The following is an 18,256-nucleotide window of genomic DNA, read 5'->3' as shown; positions in this document are numbered from 1 at the left end:
TGATACCAAAGAAAGCAGAAGCATATAAATGTGAAAAATACAGAACTGTTAGCTTAACTACTCATGCGTAAAAATCTTAACTAGAATTCTGTACAGAAGAATTGAGAGGAGAGTGGAAGAAGTGTTAGGAGAAGACCAAATTTGTTTCAGGAAAACTACAGGGACAAGGGAAGCAATTTCAGCGCTCAGATTAATTGTAGAAGGAAGATTAAAGAAAAATAAAACAACATACATGGCATTTATAGACTTAGAAAAGGTAGTTTATAGACTTAGATAACGTAGTCTGGAATCAAATATTGAGAATTAAAAAAAAAATTAGGGTTCAAATATAGAGATAGAAGAACAATTGCTAGCATTTACAGGAACCAAAATGCAACAGTAATAATCGAAGAACATAAGAAAGAAGCCGTAATAAAAAAGGGAGTCCGACAAGGATGTTCCCTATTCCCGATACTTTTTAATATTTACATACAACTAGCAGTTGTATGATGTTAAAGAACAATTTAGATCCGGAGTAACAGTGCAAGGCAAAAAGATAAAGATGTTACGATTTGCTGATGATATAGTAATTCTAGCTGAGAGTAAAAAATATTTAGAAAAAACAATGAATATCATAGATGAAGTCCTACGCAAGAACTATCGCATGAAAATAAACAAGAAAAAAGCGAAAGTAATGAAATGTAGCAGAAATAATGTAGATGGACCATTGAATATAAAAGTAGGAAGAGAAAAGATTACGGAAGTAAAATAATTTTGTTATTTGGGAAGTAGAATTACTAAAAATGGAGGAAACAGACGCGATATAAAATGAGAATAGCACAGGTGAAACAACGAGTTTTCAGTCAGAAATATAATTTGCTTACATCAAAATTTGATTTAAACGTCAGGAAAACATTTTTGAAAGTATATGTTTGGAGCGTAGCTTTGTACGGAAATAAAACTTAGACGATCGGAGTACCTTAGAAGAAAAGGTTAGAAGCTTTTGAAATGTTTTCCGGCAAATTGATGAAGAAAAAACCATGTGGAAAAGTATAGTTAAAAGAAGAGACAAAGTTATAGGCCACATATTAAGGCATCCTGGAATAGTCACTTTGATATTGGAGGTACAGGTAGATGGGAAAAGTGTGCAGGCAGGCAACTTTTGTAATAGGTAAAACAAATTGTTTGAGATATAGGATGTAGGGGGTATACCGAAATGAAAAGACTGACACTAGAGAGGGGATCTTGGAAAGCTGCATAAAACCAGTCAAATGACTGAAGACAAAAAAAATATAAAATGAAATGAAATGTTATATGGCATTCGCGAATGACATTTACCCAGTGGCTAATTAGGGTCTATGTATAGTTATTGTATATTTTACAATAATTCATTTGTAATTATAAAATAGTTTATTGCCTTCTGTAATCACTTTTTAATTCAGTTTACTTGTTTCTTTCTGTTTTGGACGATTGCAAATTAATCTTATTGCCCTAAAAATAACTTATTATGAACTATTTAATTTCCGGATTTATTTATTAAAAAACTTCATTGTTATAATCTTCCTTGCTTCATATGCCCTGTATAAAGAATATATATATTTTTAATGATTTTAATCAAGTTTTTTCCCCAGTAATACATTATTTTCATATTTTGTTTTCAGGTGTAAATGACGTAGCGACGAGGACTATTTTCATATAGGAAGGAGACAAGATGACTGTCACTTCCAGAAGCATGTCTTCTGAGAAGCTAAAATCGCCCGAGGAAGTGCCGTTACAGGCAGTATCCATGGGTGATGGAGCAGGAGACGATGGAGTGTGCCTCAAGGCGAAAATGAGTCTCCTAAATGGCATAACTGTAATTGTCGGTAGCATTATTGGATCTGGCATTTTCGTTTCTCCTACTGGTGTTCTAAAATATACCGGTTCAGTTAACTTATCGCTTATTGTATGGACTGCATCTGGATTATTTTCAATGGTAAGAAGGAATTAATACTATTTTTATCTTGTTCTTTGACTATGTGTCTGTACTATGTGTATGTGTTGTACTATGTGTCTATGTGTGACAGTAACAAAACTTCTGAATAGATTTAAAATAATCATATAATATCTCTACGCCTGTAACTGGTATCTTTTGTAAATTTTTATTGCCTATTTTTTAATATCATTTAACAGGTTGAACTATGAGATTAAAATAATGCATCTTGAAGGACGTTAAAGTTTTAGGGTAAACATCCAATCCTTACGTTTTCCATCAGTAAAGTATTTTACTGATTAGCAAATTCGTAAAAATTTATTTTAGAAGTTCTTAATAAATTATTTAAAGGCAGTAAGTAGTCGCCTTTTAAATGGTCATTTACAAAGTATATTAAATTTTTGAAACTAAAAAAAGTATAAAAGTATAATAAAGTATATTATACTAATTAAGGTCGCTTCCGAGTTATTAATTTGGAAAAGATATTATTGTTTATTTCCATACTAAGATAGCTTTCCAAAAAATGGTTATGGTGCCTTTGATTTCTAACTCGTCGGCTTTACTTACGTTCTTCAACTACCTGATTTTTATTTAAGGTACAAGAAAAAATTCATTTAATTTTCTTTAAAATGATTCTTACGAAGTGCTGATTATTAGATTATTGAAATATATATATATATATATTGTTTGTAAGAATTTTAAGTGTATTTTTCCGTATTAAATCGTCTTTATTGAATAATGAATTGTATGATGAAAGAGTTATTTATTTTGTTTTTATGAATCTTATCTGTCTATTCTTAATTAAATTTAATTCAAGCTGTGATTTAAAGAAAATTATATGAAGTTTTCATTGAAAAGTTTACAATAAAGAAGTCAAAATTTAGAATAAAATATTTTATGTATGAAATCCTATGTGTTTATGTGTGATATTCTATGTTACTTGCTGGGATAACAACAAGATTTGTTGTTTGTCGTTAAAGAACTTTTTAAAGCACTAGATTTTGAAAGGCTTCTAATCTAATAGCCTTTTAGTATTTTGGGTTTTCAAACTCAAAATTATAGTAACTATGTTTCTAGAATCATGTAGTAACTGCCTTTTCTTTATTCTAATCATTCAAAATTTTCAAAATTAATCATTTTTTTACGTATTGGACCAATATGTTTAGGTAACAAACATTTTTATTACCTTTTTTCATTCTAGCTGGACAATAATGATATGTGTAATTATTATTTTACGTAGTATAAATTCTATAAAATATGTGTGGGGTGTAGTGGTTTAAAGCAAGCTTATTTTTTCCTTTAAATGAGATATAATAAAGTAATAAAATTTTATTTTATTTCTAATAAATAAAAATTTCCAGTGAATAAAGCCAATGCATGTAATGCTTTTTTTACTACAGATAGGGGTATAAAGTTGTTCGCGTCCGTAACACAATGTTACACGTGCTCACTGGTTATCACTAAAGGAGCAGCGATAAAGAACCACCAGACTGTCTTTTAGTTATTTTGATCTTCTGGCGAAAACACTGCAATGAAAACAAGGCAGACCAAATTTTGTAACAGCCCTCCTTAGGACTTTTTGACAATTGGCTCCTGAATAAGAGTATGCCAAATTAACATAGAAGGCATCAACCGCAGTAAAAGTGAATACATTAGTAAGTTAGCAATTTCCAGGAAACACACGGAACTGACAATTGTCAAATTCAATCACGAGGCTATGTACCAGGGTGTAATCTCGCTACAGCAATAAATCATCCAAAGTATGGAATTGCTACATATGTTAGAATAGGTATTGATAATGTTTCGATAACATAGTTACAAAGTTCGAAGAAATGATAATCGTCAATATTATTTATCTCCAAACGCTCAGTGGCATAACGGCGTAAACCCCATTTTTAATCATCCGTCTATATATAGCAGATTTTAAATTGCACCACCAAATTTGGGGATATAATGACAAAAATACTCAAGGGGTAAACCTAGTAGACTGGGCAGAGAGAAGCAAACTTAAACTACTCTTTGATGCTAAGCTGAGACCTGCATTTTATTCTGCAAGATGGAAGAAGGACTACAATCCTGACCTAACTTTATAAACACAGGCGCATAACTACGCCACGCTGTTGGAGAAGTACTTGACAACTTTCCAAATTCTAACACAGACTGATAGTCACCACTTTAGGCACAACAATTCCCATCAACTGTTTTCTTCCCTTGCCTAGATGAAATTTTAGGAAAGCCAACTGGGATAAATTCAATAAGCAATTAGAGGATGACGTCAGGCGATTTTATCAAGAATAGAGAACTACGAAAGATTTGATACTCTAGTAATCAGCTATGCCAAAAAATATATCTCCGAGGAGTAATAAAATCCTACATTCCCTTAAGGACTGAAGAGTGTCAAGAATTGTATAAAGCTTACGAATGCACAAGAGACATTGCTAGAAGTTCTAAACAACGCTATTACAGTTAGATGGAAAGAAACGCTGGAGAACCACAACTTTAAGCGTAACAGCATGGAATTTATTATTGCGCAAGCTGAAAACAGGACAAAAAACACCCGTCGCTACTTCTAATACCACTAGGCCAGAAGCCATAGCCAAAAGAAATAAGAACCTACCGAAGATCATTTTATTGATAGGACACACAAGAAAGAAGTGAAGTATGCAATTGGCGAAATTTGTAAAAGTCATCAACAGCTCTTCCCCATTATGGTCCGTATGTCGATGGAAGAATTCAATGCTGCAATCAATTTAACAAAATGTAGATTTGGGTACCAAATCTATATTTGGCAAACACATAGGTCCAAACACAAAACGATATTTAAATTTTTATAATGATATCCTGCGAAGAAGTAAGTTACCAAAACTTTTCAAGAAAAGTAAAGTAATTGCCATTTGTAGGCCTAGGAAGGCGTTCAGGCTCCCCCCCCCCACCATAGAGGGCATCACTATGGCAAAGTCAGAATATCACTAACTCCAACCTTGTGACAGATCCAACTCTAAGGGTACCATGATTTACTCTTCCTAGAAGACAGTGGTATAACATCAACATGGTTCGCACAAATCATGGTATCTACAGTAAGAGCTTGACCCAATGGGGAGCAGCGGAAAGCCTACGATGCGACCGATGAAAAGCTGAAGAGCAAACGATTGCTCACCTGGCCCTGGTTTGTCCAAATACATCTTTTAGAGGCTTGCTACAAGACATCTTATCCCCAAAGCAATGGAATGGCTAACCCACTGTGACCTGTGTTTGTGATAAAAAGGTGTAATAAACATAATATTATTAATAACATTGTTGAAATAATATTATTGTTAAATTATTGTAAAAAATTCGATGTTTGTAAGTTCATTCGAATATATATATATATTGCAGAAAGAAGTATGTTATTTGGTCGCTTTAAAATATTTATTCCAGTCTTTCTTACTTCTATGACAGCTGGGATAAAAGCTGAAAGCACTTTTAAATAAAAAAATATATCAATATTTTTGTGAGAATATTGGCTATTTCTCTGACAGTAATAATGTTCTGTGTTCAGGCTGTAACCTCTGATTAGTAGGAAGGAACTATTTGACTAGAGATACATCACATGCATTTAGTAGTCATGACATGATGATATGCGATAGTACGTCAGTCTAACTGACGAAGTAATACAAATGTAAGGTATTAATTAGTAAATCTATCTGAATATCTTATGTTCTTGAGAGTAGATTTCGCGAATGATTTATGACGTGTCAGATTGGCTTTGTAATCTTTGATAATGACACCGAAGAGACTTATAAAAGCGCTGAAGGAAAGATAAAATTTTAACATGCCTAAAAGCTTAAAATACTTTATTTCAATATGTCTAAGTACACTTTTAACGTTTGACTTAACGAACATTTTTATTACTTTTTATTTTTATATTTTTATTAGGGGTCTGTAACCATAAAGGTAGATATCCCACACACGGCACTCGTTACTCCTATAGAATGTATTTTCTCAAGAATAACTTCCCGTGGCAGGCTTACTAAGGATTGTGAGGATTGAAGTAGTTTCTCGTCGTTTTTTTCACAGAGTGGAATTTTAATAATATTGAGTGAGGGTAAGCAATGCCTACAAAAAAATATTCATCTTGAGCCTTAAAAGAAAAGCTCTCAGTTTTATTGAGGAAGGGCTCTGGCTGATGTTGTTGGACATCATTATTCTCAAAAGAAAATTTTTTACCTAATACAGTTTGTTACTCAGATACTTACTCGCCTCTGGGTTTAAAACTGTAAGGCAAAGTACCGAAGCATCCGCCTTATAGTGAAACGTATGAACTCGTAACGTCTAAAAAAACTCACTTTCTAATTAACGAAACTAGTTCTCCCAAAAGTATTTTCAGAATAAGTTAACCTTACCTGGTTCAGTGAGGTTATGAATGGAGCAATTCTTATTTCTAATAATTTGTTTAATATGTGTTATATTTGTTCACTTAATTTACTGCTTTAGTCAAAATTGACCTCTTTTTAATTTCATATTATCTGAGTGTTTTAAAATGCGCAGAGACCCCACTACAACTGATACATCCATACACATCTAACAATTCTACAAGGCACATATCATGCAGATTTTAACTAACGTTACATGTGCTAATACGTTCATTCAGTAAACTAAGAAAAGATCCACTGACAAATACATCAATCCAGAAGTACAAAAATTAAATCGCAGTGATTGCACTAAGTGCTACGTAGGATAGATTGATTAGTGGTGTTTGTTTTTCGTTGTTTCCTGTTGTTAGAAATTTTGTTCAGTTATTATTTAATTTTTTGTGTTTTTATTGTAGTTGTTTTGTTGTGTTAAGCTACACTTAGCCGAGCGTGTTATTCGCTTTTCGTGACCTTTATTGCGTCAAGTTTCATTTTTGTTTTGTTAATTAACATTTTTTTATTGTGATAATTAATGTTTTGTGACTTTACTTTATTTAAATAAATGTTTTGTGTTTGTATGTAACAATCTACCTAGGTTGCTATGGATTATTTATTGGTAACCACAGCAACCACAGCTGTTTGATTTATTAATATAGTTTACATTCGTATAGTAGAGTCTGTTTAGTCGAATAAGTTTATTTCGTTGGACTTTTGGAAATTTTCATATAATCATCAACTACTTGAGTGGAGGGAAATTTTGAGAATTTTTTCCCTCTGTCAGTGCTACAATATTTACATTTGTAGTTTTCACCTGGTGGACTTTTTTATACTGCTTTACCAATTCAATTAGTTATTTATTTTAATTAGTTGTTTGATTTTGTTTTGGCGTTAATTTAATCAGTGTTGTAGAATGCTTAATTTTTAATTAATTAATTATTTTATTTTTAGTTGATTTTATTAATTCTGAATTTGCTACACTTTTACTGTTGTCATCATGGCCGACCTGTATCGGTCCACGAAAATGACCCCACCGGAAGAGGAGGGGTTTTCCCATGTTGTGGGGAGTCAATCTGCTGTGAGGAAGCTTCCCATGTCCAAATACGGGAAGTTATCGTTGATAGCAGTGGAGCTGAGAGTTTTGTTGACATGGTTGTGGAAGAGTAACGGCGTGCGGACCGTTTAATCTCCAGGTGTTCTGGGAAGAAGACGGGGAATAAGTCGACACGGCGGCGACGGAAGACTGTCAATCCGGTAGTCTCAACCAGTGGAGACCTTTATTTATTTTTAAATAAAAATAAATACCTGTGGCGAGTCCGACACAGGTTCCACAAGGTGTTAATTAAAGTGCATATTTGTTCCGACGCCCTACCTACTAAACCAAAACCACCTCACCAATTCTCCCGTCTGGGGCCAGACCGGCATTGAAGCATTACCACGGCCCTGGCGGGTGTCTTCAGATTCTGGGAATTCAGAGTCCCTGTGCGTTATCACTGTCGCCGATCCACGCAAATGCGGACCAGCGACAGCTCAGCAGGGAGCTGTCCTTCACCCCTTCGTCCTCCAGTCGTGCTCTTCTGTCTCTCTCAGAGGACTTTTCCCAGAGACTACCATTCCGCTGGCTGAAATCCTACCGAGTACCCATCTCAGACATTTCAGTTCTCTCTTCTATTTCCTTCCTACTGAAAATATTTGCTACAATACTTGATACCATCTAGTTTCTTTCAACATAAGTTCTATCACATTTTCTGGTGTCAAGCTGGCTAGTTCAGGCGAGACCCTAAAAGCATTCCATCTGTCACAAACGAAGAACACATGTTCCGGAGTATCTTCCGCTTCACAATATATACAGTCAGGTGAGGATTTTCTTTTGAACCTGTTTAGGTATGCCCCAAATCCCCTGTGGTCCGAAAGGAAGTGTATGAGGAATTATGACACCCTTCCACACCTTCTCCGGACCCAGGATTCAAGTCTGGGAACAGGCGCCTGGTCCACGCTTCTTTGCTTGAGGCTTCCCAGGACGCCTGCCATTCTTTCAGCAGTATTGGGTTGGTCTGTTTCTTGGAAGCCTCATCGTGAATTCTGGAAATCAAATTAATTCTGAGGCTGAACGGTGGCACACCGGCTATTACTCTGACTGTTTCCCAGGATACTGTTCGGTATGCCATAGCAAACGCAATCGCCAGTCTACGGTGGAAAGACTGTAAATGACCACAGGTCCTCCTAATTTCTTGAATTGACCTCCAAGCCGGAGCCACATTTAACAGTACAGATGTTGCTACTGATAAAATAAGCTTCCTTACACCAGCTCTGGGGCCAGACTATGTCGGCATCTGTTTCCTTAGTGCAACCTCTCAGCTTTTGCAACAGCCTCCCTGGCATGGGTAGCAAATTTCCTGGATCTCTTCAAGTTTAACCCTAAGTATTTAACTACTCTATCATCCTTTATTATTTGTCCGTCTACTACAACAGCCATATCCCTCAATTTCCGTCGGCCAACAATCAGCAATTTTTATACTCCGCCTCAGCCAAGTCAATATCATCAGAGGATGAGGGGTAGACCCCTCTTCTTCTGTAGTATTCTTCTATCCTATATGTTGCTTTCATCAGTCCAGCAATTTCATCGAACCACCAGTAGACCTGATTCCTGTTAAACCTCATCACCTTGGAATATTTCCTTGACATTCTTCCTGCAAGAGCTTATTCAATCTTGCAGGTTTATGCAATCTTTACAGTTCTGTGTCCTGAGTGATGACCCGGAGGATTCGCTGAGTCTGTCTCTCACTGGGTTTCCATCTTGGGTGAGCCACCATACCCCTAGGTTCATGATGTCTAATCTGGAACAGAGTAGCCTTGTGATCGCTGCAAGCACCCTACAGTCCCGATTGTGTATTCTACTCGATTGTGTATTCTCGCTGAAACCGCAACTACATCTAGGAGAGATCCGTCCTTTCCCCTTGAAAAGATGGGTACTATCGGCTCGCCAATGACCCCAAGGCCTGTGGTAGCTAACATCGTTGCCCCTTCTTGTGTACCGGAGTCCTCCTAGTTCGGAATTAAAATCCCCAGCTATGACAACCGGTTTTTTCTGTCTCCTGACACATACCTTCACGTTGTCAAGGAATTTATTGAAAACTGACTGTTCCCAGTTTGGGTAGGCGTACCCACCCGCCATAGCAGAGTATGTGAGTTCAATTATGACGTAAGTTATCACAAGAGATGACTCGTTCAATAGCAAACAAACCCGAGACATTCATAATCGCCACATCTGAGTCGTTATCTGCCCACCACGGATCAGTGGACACCCGAGCCCGATTCGGTTCCGTGATGATGAGGAAATCCCCGTCACACTCGTTAGCCGTCTGTTGCACAAAGTCGTGCTCAGCCCGGCTCCTGTCTGCATTAAATAGGATGATCATGATTAAAATTTTGAACAGACTCGGGCCTCCATCCGATGCCCAACAATTCCACAAGCCACACACATCTGGGGAGCCTTACATTCTACCCTATTATGGCCGGGCCCACCACAGATGTAACAGCAGTTCATGCAATCCGAGCCTGTACATTACAATGACGTTTAGGTAGACTTCCGGCACCTGAAGAAATTGGAGACCGGCTTGATCTCTTCAATTCTATAGGAATGCCACCCGACAAATACGTTTCCAGGCGAATGGGGACGAAGCACTTTGTTCATCTCTTCAGTTTGACATCAGCGCAGCTATTTAAAGGCAAGAAGACGCTGCCGGGTCCACCGACCATCACGGTTGTAGTTAAAGCAAAGGGGAAGACCTATGCGGATCTCCTCCGTTCCGTAATGGGTGCGGTGTCGCCAGGGGAAACAGAAGTCCTATCCGCAAGGCGGGGTCAGGGAGAGGACTTACATCTCCGGGTGCGTGCTGACAATTGTGTTGCAGAAAAACTCAGCAGATACATTTTGAAGAAGGTCGAGGGCACTACTGCGGCATTAACTGGGAATGGTGGCAGGAGAACTCATGTTGTCGTCAAGGACTTAGACGTACTTACAACGAGGGATGAGTTTATGAAGGAGCTCCGTAAGATCATTGGGGAGTCAGTGTGCGTGGAAATTCTGGCTATGCAGCCGGCCTACGTTAAACACAGGTGGTCACTTTGGCAGTGCCACCGCTTCTTGCGGTGAAACTACTATCAGACGGGCGTATCCGCACTTGGCGGACTTGGCTGAGTGGCCTGCCGAGTGACTCGATGTGCCTCAGACGACCTTTGCTTTCGGTGTTGTGGTACAGGGCATAAGGCCAAGTTTGGTCTTGGCCGAGACTGAAGTGGTCATTGTTTTACCTACGATATGGCCAGCCACATAAGGAGGAATTGCAAACAGGAACCCCGCTGTCTGTCATGTAGATCGCACGGACATGCACCCAGGGGTCGTGGATGTAAGGTGACCCCACGTGCACCATCGCCATGAATATGTGCACAGCTATGCCTTGGTATCTGCAAGGAACAACTTCATCCGGGAGGGGTGGGGCTCCGGCGTCTCATTTTCGATGATCGGGTGGGCACTCTCTTGCAGTGCCGTTGGGGGGAAAGTAAAACCGTAGTCTCAGTGGGGGATCCATTTGGGGTTCCTCCTTAGAGGCGGGGCGTTAAGACTGGAGTCTCGGTGAGAAGAACACTTTGGGATCGCCTCATTTGAGTCATGGCAAACAAGAAAGACCCGAGTCCCGGCTTCCTGGGCTGGGCCTTGTGCCCTTCCGAGGTAGTTTGAGGCGATGGCACCCATTGGAGCTGAGCTTATGCTTAGTCACGGATCCTACTCCAAGGGGCGGGGAAATTGAAGGAGAATTAAAAAAAATACCAATCTTCATATATATATATATATATATATATGAAGATTGGTTATAATCTATATATGAGGAAACCACAATTTAAGTGAATGGTATTTTCGGACCTCTCAAAAGGGTAAAAACAAAATCAATTCACCCCCCTCCACCAACCATGACCAGACGTAATACTATATTTTTCTTCGAAAAGTCGGTAAATATTATCCATTTTGAAAATCACCTAATGGAAACAGAACGCACAGAAATTCAAATTTTATTCGTAGAACATAAAACCAAGATGTTAGAACACTTAAGGAATATGAAATTAGAAAAAAAAAATAGGCCAGATATATAAAACGGTTCAATCATAGTAGATTGAATAAATAATTTGATTACTTATTAAAGGTGATTTGAAAAATTTTAAGACGGATGTCAATAAGAACTGCAAAACTAATAATTTAATTGAAGTAATGTTACTTAGTTCTGAAAAATCCTTTGAAGAACAAGTTTCGTTAATTAAACAGTGAGTTGTTTATGATTTTTAATAGATTTAATATACCTCTTTCTAAGGAAAATAATCCATCCCACTCACTATTACTTTTCAATAATAAAAGTATATTTTTAGACAATGCTGCCTTTAAAAAAGATTTTCTTTAAACGTGATTTAAATGTAGTATAATTTCAAACTGCGTTAACCTTTTCAAAAAAATATTTGTTAGCGAAATAACTAACTTTACCGACTTTAAACATAAAAATATGCTGGAGGGACCATATAAAATGATAATACCATATGCTAGTATTGAAGACTTATTAAAACTATTTATTGTTACGGTCCTAAAAACACGGAAAAAGTTGACCAAGCTAAGCTGCACGCGATTAGTTGAAGGTATCCATGTGCTAGATAAAATTCAGCGTATCCAGTTTGCAACAGTGTATCAATGTTAGAGTTCGTGTGTGTGTGCGCTCGCGTGTACTTTAGTTTACTGATATTTGATGGGAATAATATCCGTGATGTATCGCTTCTCTTCACACTAGCATTTTTTCAGACGCACATACATGAACTCTGTAGGGTAATCCAAGAGAAATTTCGGATCACCAGGAACTTCAATTTTTTTCTTTTTATTTCTTTTAAGAAGTGTTATTTTTTGTGATGCGATATTAATCGTGCTAGTTAACTTTTTTAACTCTACTTTAAATTTATTCTAATTAACAATAAATATTATTTTTTATTAATTTTTATAACAAAATTTATGAAACGTTTTGATGTATTACAAAAACATATGTGTTGTCATCCATTTGTAAAGACTAGGAAACACTTAGTCTGGAGTTATGCCAGTTCCTTTTTCTCTAAAGTATTTCTGGATAACAATTAAAGATTTGACTTACAGAATATTATTTACTACAAGATCTTTCATCATGATCTGTTTTAATAATTACATATTAGCTAGGAAAATAATTTTATTTGTAATTCTTAAAACTTTTTATGTATTATTATAAATCAAAACTATATAATTCAGAATTTTTTTCCCTGTGGTTACTAAACTCACCATTTTTATCTATTTTTTAAAATATTACAGTTGACTTAGAATCCAAAGTTTAAATTAAATATTTATTTTCTTTAGTTAAAGTAGACTTCACTATGCAGAAACTTTATTATCTTGTATAATATTTTATTTCTGAACTATAAGCCATTAATAAACCAGTAATATTACTTCCTTATGGTAGATTCATTGAATGAAATAAAATTTTACAATTTTTGTTATTTTAATGAAATATAACGTTTAAAAATCGCTTTATATATAAAAAGTAACACGGCAAGACATGTGTTTGTTTGCTGGTGGAATATTATAGATGTAATACAATTCAAAGCATGTTGTGTTATTAAGACCAGTAATTTTCTTTTATGCTTTAAGTGGAGCTTCCTGTCCGTACTGCTTTCATTTTTCTATAAGCTGTGACGAGAAAAAAATATGTTCGTAATATTACGTAAATTCTTGTATTTCTTAACATTTTTACAATTCGTGTAATTATTATTAACTCTCACTAATCTTACATAAAAATCTACTCGGTCCCATTAAAAAACGTTCTGACACATTTTTTGTTATTTCTAAGATAAAAAACTAATGAGCTTTATTATAAATGATATCCGATCACAATTCATCAGTTTATTTCCTTTGGGGTTAGATGAAGAACGTTGATTTAATTTTCTCTTATTAGAACACAAGAAGAACTGTGGAATCTCAAAAGTTACAGTAATTATTCAAAATATTCCTAACGCTTGGAGACGTACTCGAAAATACGGGTCCGTCGTGGATTCAATAAAATTCTGTATCCATCAACTTAAAATTTTAAATCATAAAAAAACTTCGATAAAAAAATATTTTGAGGTAAAATTTATTAATGTAATTTTTATTTTTTTTATTCCGTTTTATTTATTTTGAAATCAGTAGTCAAATCTCTTTTCCACAATGTACTAGCATTAAAAAGATTTTTGTTCTGTTTAAATTTGTAAAGTCTTTTGCCTCATTTGGTTTTTGTTTAAATCGAATTTGTTAAACTTCTATTTCTTTCCTATTAATTTTATTTGTATCAATTTTGTCAGAATTAAATTATCCACAAATTTTGTTAGAAATTTTTGTTTCTTGAAAATATAACAAAGTTTATTTTCAAATAACTAAAAAACATTTCTGTATAGTTTCATTTTATCAATAGAGTAGAAATAGCGGTGAAATATTTTGCTAGCAATTTCTCAAAAATAAGCGAAATATGTTTATTAGGATGATTTTTCTTTTATTAATGCTCCAAATCAGTTTTCAAAGGAATAAATTCCCATTTTGAATCATCTGTGCATAAAATAAATGTATACAAAGCAACTTATGATAGAAATAAGAATAACATAACCGGATACAAAACCGCCGTTACAATGTTCTAATATTTCACTGGTATGTATCTTCCGTTGGTGATGATTCGAAAGCGTGTAAGAGTGAATTCTCAAAAATTATAGTTTAAAGAATTTGTGAACATTTATATTAAAGTAAATTTTTAGATTATCATCTATGATGCCCGCTTATGAAATTGCTGATGTAGGTAAATGTTTAAAGTTATTTACTACGTTTGCGTAAATTAATTTACGCTAGCTTGCATTAAACTATTATCATAATACTAATTCTAATAAACAGCGAAAAGTAAAACAATGAAAAACCTTTTTGCTGATGTGTAGAAATGCAACAAAAATACTTAATATAGTTTAAATTGTTACTTGGAAATACTAGAATATGAAAATTTTAAAAATAATCTGTACGTTACTATTTACTACTTGTATCAATTAATAGAATTTCATTTTCAAAAACATGAAAAAAATTATTCAAAAATATTCGGCAGAGATTCTCGGATTCGAATATCAAAAACGACAAAATTCGTTGTTTGGTGTGATGTACCCGTAAGTATTGTATGATGCCACAGGATTCATGTTAAGATTCAGTAAAGGATTGATTATCTTTTACAAGATTTGAATGTTTATGTTACCTGGTTAACTTTGTTTGGCGGTTAAAATTCAAACAACATTGGCACAAGTTTTTACCAATCTGCGGTTTAAAAAATAAACAAGTGATCATAATAGAATATTTTATGAGGGACACGTTTTGAAAATTTTATTTAAGTTAAAAATAATGAAAGAGTATTACTTTAAGATTGTTACGCAAAAAATTAAAAACTATTCTTAGTTCACTAATGAGAAAAGGTAAACACTAAATATAATAAGGTAAAAATACATTATCTATTTTTTTCTAATTAGTATAAGCGGATAAAACTTAAGGTTAAATAATAGCTCAGTAGTAGAGCAATAGTAATTCAGCAATTTTCATAACTAATTAATGCATTTCTTAACAAGAAGTTTATATAGCTGGACAAATCTGACCGCACAAACTTGATGAGTCTTACTGATATTATAATAGGAATACGTTTAAAAATCTGTGATCTGTTTCTCCGTTCGCAATCATTTATAAGCTAGATATGCTAGGTGTATATGCCACCCAAATTTGATGAAAAACGGGATTCTGTTTAAATATTGTCTTAGTAAATAATTAGGAAATGAAAAAAAAAAACAACAAAACAAAACAAATGTAATCCTAAAATAATTCTGATTAACTTATGTCAAAAACATTTTTACACGGTATTTTGGCATTTTTTCTAGATATTATTTAGAATAATTATAATCCTTTACAGTAGAAAATAAACACTAATTTTATTCTTAAAATTAAAACCAAACATTTTGGTCTTCGAATTATAAAACAGGAAAAATTTAAGCGGTGATCCTCATGATTGCCTTTACAAAATTGAATAAAATAAAATCAGTATTCTGCAACCGCGGGTAGTGGAATCTCATTTTTAGTTTCATGAAAACCGTAATTCTGATATTACAGATCAATGGAATGAGTGATCCTAAGATACAAGGAAATTAAATTTTTGTGTCCTCTCAATATGTTTTCTAATGCACTAATAAAAATCTAGCTTCTCCTTAAGAAAAAAAAATTACGCAACGAAATTAATGGTTGAGGCTAATGTTAAATACAAGTATGTTGTGCTTGGAAGAAGACATATGTTTATATATATGTAAAATATACCAAGATGTCTTATGTATATAAGACAGATGTGTGTGTGTGTGTATATATATATATATATATATATATATATATATATTTGCAGCTTTATCTAGAAATCTAAAAATCCAATTTCAGATATCTAGTTATCCGAAGTCTTCCGCAATATCATATGAACCGATCGATCTCCATTTACTTTGGCAAAATAGTTGTAAGAAAGATACATTAAATTAAAACTGGTAAACTTTAATGAGATTTATTCTCAATCACATTATGTTGAATTTTGAGAAAGTATTTAAAACCTTTTCCCATCACAATGATCCGCGGTTGATTAGCGCTCCGCGAAGATATGTTGGTATCTGATTGCCTCCCTTCATATTCTTATGCTATCCTCTTGTGAAAAAATTTCAAAAAATTACAGTATATTAAAGAGATTTAACAGATTCTGAATTTGTCTGAGATCCTACTTCCTCCCGACATAAGAAAAGTTAGTTTTAAATACGACACACTTTTTCTTATTCAACTTATCAAAATATAATGGAGTTTATTTTTTTATTTTTAACTCGACCATTCCTGACTGATATACTGCTATTATTTTTAAAATTGAAAACTGTTCGTTCAAAAATGCCTGAAAAGAACGAAGATAGTGAAAAAAATGTGTCTATACAATTAAGAAGACAAATTTTAAAGGAGAAAAAAATCAAGAAATATCTTCTTTTTTTTCTCTGTAATTCATTTGTTAATGTTATCGGAAAATAAGGTAAAAACAGTATATATATTTCTCTTCATACCATATTTTTCCTTTTTAATAAAAGTAGTATAATGACCTTTACGAATCAAAAATCCGTGATGTAATATTGCACTTATTATACGTGAAACCCTCGATTTTTATCGTTAAATTCGATTTACCAATCGAATCTATTTCTGTTTTACTTATTCCATTTTTAATAAAGCTAGTATAACTTCTTGTAAAGTAATACTTTTATTTTTTTTTAAAGAAGTTACGGAAATTAAAAAAATTGTTTCATCTTCAGTACTTTCGTTTACAAAACAGCATTTACTATTACAACAAGCTGTAATATATTTTCTTTTAAATTTTATTATTTCAAGTATATTATCAAGTTTTTGTACGCTACCTAGTACTATCAAGTACTACTATCTAGCGGTGCGATTCGTAAAAGTACATTAAAAAAATGAATAAAATGACATATTCGAGACCCGCGGATCATCAAATGGAAAAAAAAACATTATCTAACAAAATTCGAGATATCTTTTGAACGTATTCTTTATTAGTATTCTAATTGAACTAAAATAAAATGTTTTTACGCTTATTTTTCCCCCATTTTCATTTCACTGTTAGGTTAGGTCATGTTTAGAGCTGTAAACGTATTTCGTTGACTCCATCGCCTCTTATCGACGATGTTCTAACCAACTCCGTGATATGCGGAAAAGTAAGCTGCAATAATTCACAATTTTTTTGCGAATGTATTTCTTCTTATTTTTTGACATAAAATTATTGTTTGTCTCCAGAACAAATTATATTTGAATATGTTTAATCTAATGCTATCGACTAATTTTAATATTAGTTTTATTTTTTAATAGATAATATTACAATTAACATGCGCACTTGAACTGGGACTTAATTTTGCAATTACACAAGTTCCCTTTCAGATCATATAGCCATTAAACTGGCTATGTACGGCGTCAGTTTTAAAACGCTGTTACAAAATTATTTTATATGGCATCTAAGTCGGTTATTTTGTATTGCATTCACAAAGGAATCGGTTTTATTACAAAATTTGAACCAGGTTTATACGATGTAAAATGTTTTATTTAGACTAGAAAGAATATGACCATTTTTTTCTCAGAAATATGCTTTTGGGTGTGATTTGTGTATTATAATTGCTATGAGGGTTACGAATTTATTTATTATTTACAAAAATAGCTTATTATATTAGCAATATATCGATGTATTGAAACACATAATAAATTATGTTATGCGGCATAAACAAAAAACAAAAGGCATTTGTGGTCATAGATATGTCAGACCTCACTTGAGGTCTAAAATATCTTTTCTGACAAAAGATATCGGTAAATATGAAACAAAACGATTCGTAAAGAATAACAGTAAACAGTAAAAATTGTTTTATGTCGATCTGAACAGCCGGTTAAGTGGTTGGAATTTTTATAAAACGTAGTTTTCTGAATCTACTTTCACTTATACTAACATATGTGATTTATGACACGGGTTTTTCATTATATTTTGCACAGTTTTCAACCGATTTGCTTGAAAGTATTATTTTTAAAATCAGCAAACTATGTTTCATAAAGACAAAAAAAAAAACCGTTACGATTGGATATTTTTTATGCCTGTAACAACAAAAAAATTGAAACAGTACAGAAATTACGATAATTTAATTGCAGGACTTTTTTGCGCATTTCTACCCCGTTTATTATTAACGAATTTCTTTTGTCTTACTTTTCCGCATATCACGGAGTTGGTTAGAACATCGTCGATAAGAG

At 33.8% G+C, this 18,256-nt stretch overlaps 1 protein-coding gene across 2 annotated transcripts in view; it reads left to right on the top strand.

Moving 5' to 3' along the window:
- Positions 1–18,256, top strand: part of LOC142331198 (Y+L amino acid transporter 2) — a 256,055-nt gene that overhangs the window by 49,960 nt on the left and 187,839 nt on the right. For both annotated transcript variants that reach the window (XM_075376944.1, XM_075376937.1), the window contains exon 2: positions 1,641–1,954. In XM_075376944.1, the coding sequence (XP_075233059.1) occupies positions 1,691–1,954 (264 nt within the window). In that variant the 5' untranslated portion in view covers positions 1,641–1,690. The remainder of the gene's footprint in view (positions 1–1,640; positions 1,955–18,256) is intronic.

This window comes from Lycorma delicatula, chromosome 1 (genome assembly GCF_047948215.1).
Source record: "Lycorma delicatula isolate Av1 chromosome 1, ASM4794821v1, whole genome shotgun sequence".
Classification (NCBI taxonomy): Eukaryota; Metazoa; Arthropoda; class Insecta; order Hemiptera; family Fulgoridae; genus Lycorma; species Lycorma delicatula.
This window is presented reverse-complemented; position numbering and strand designations above follow the sequence as displayed.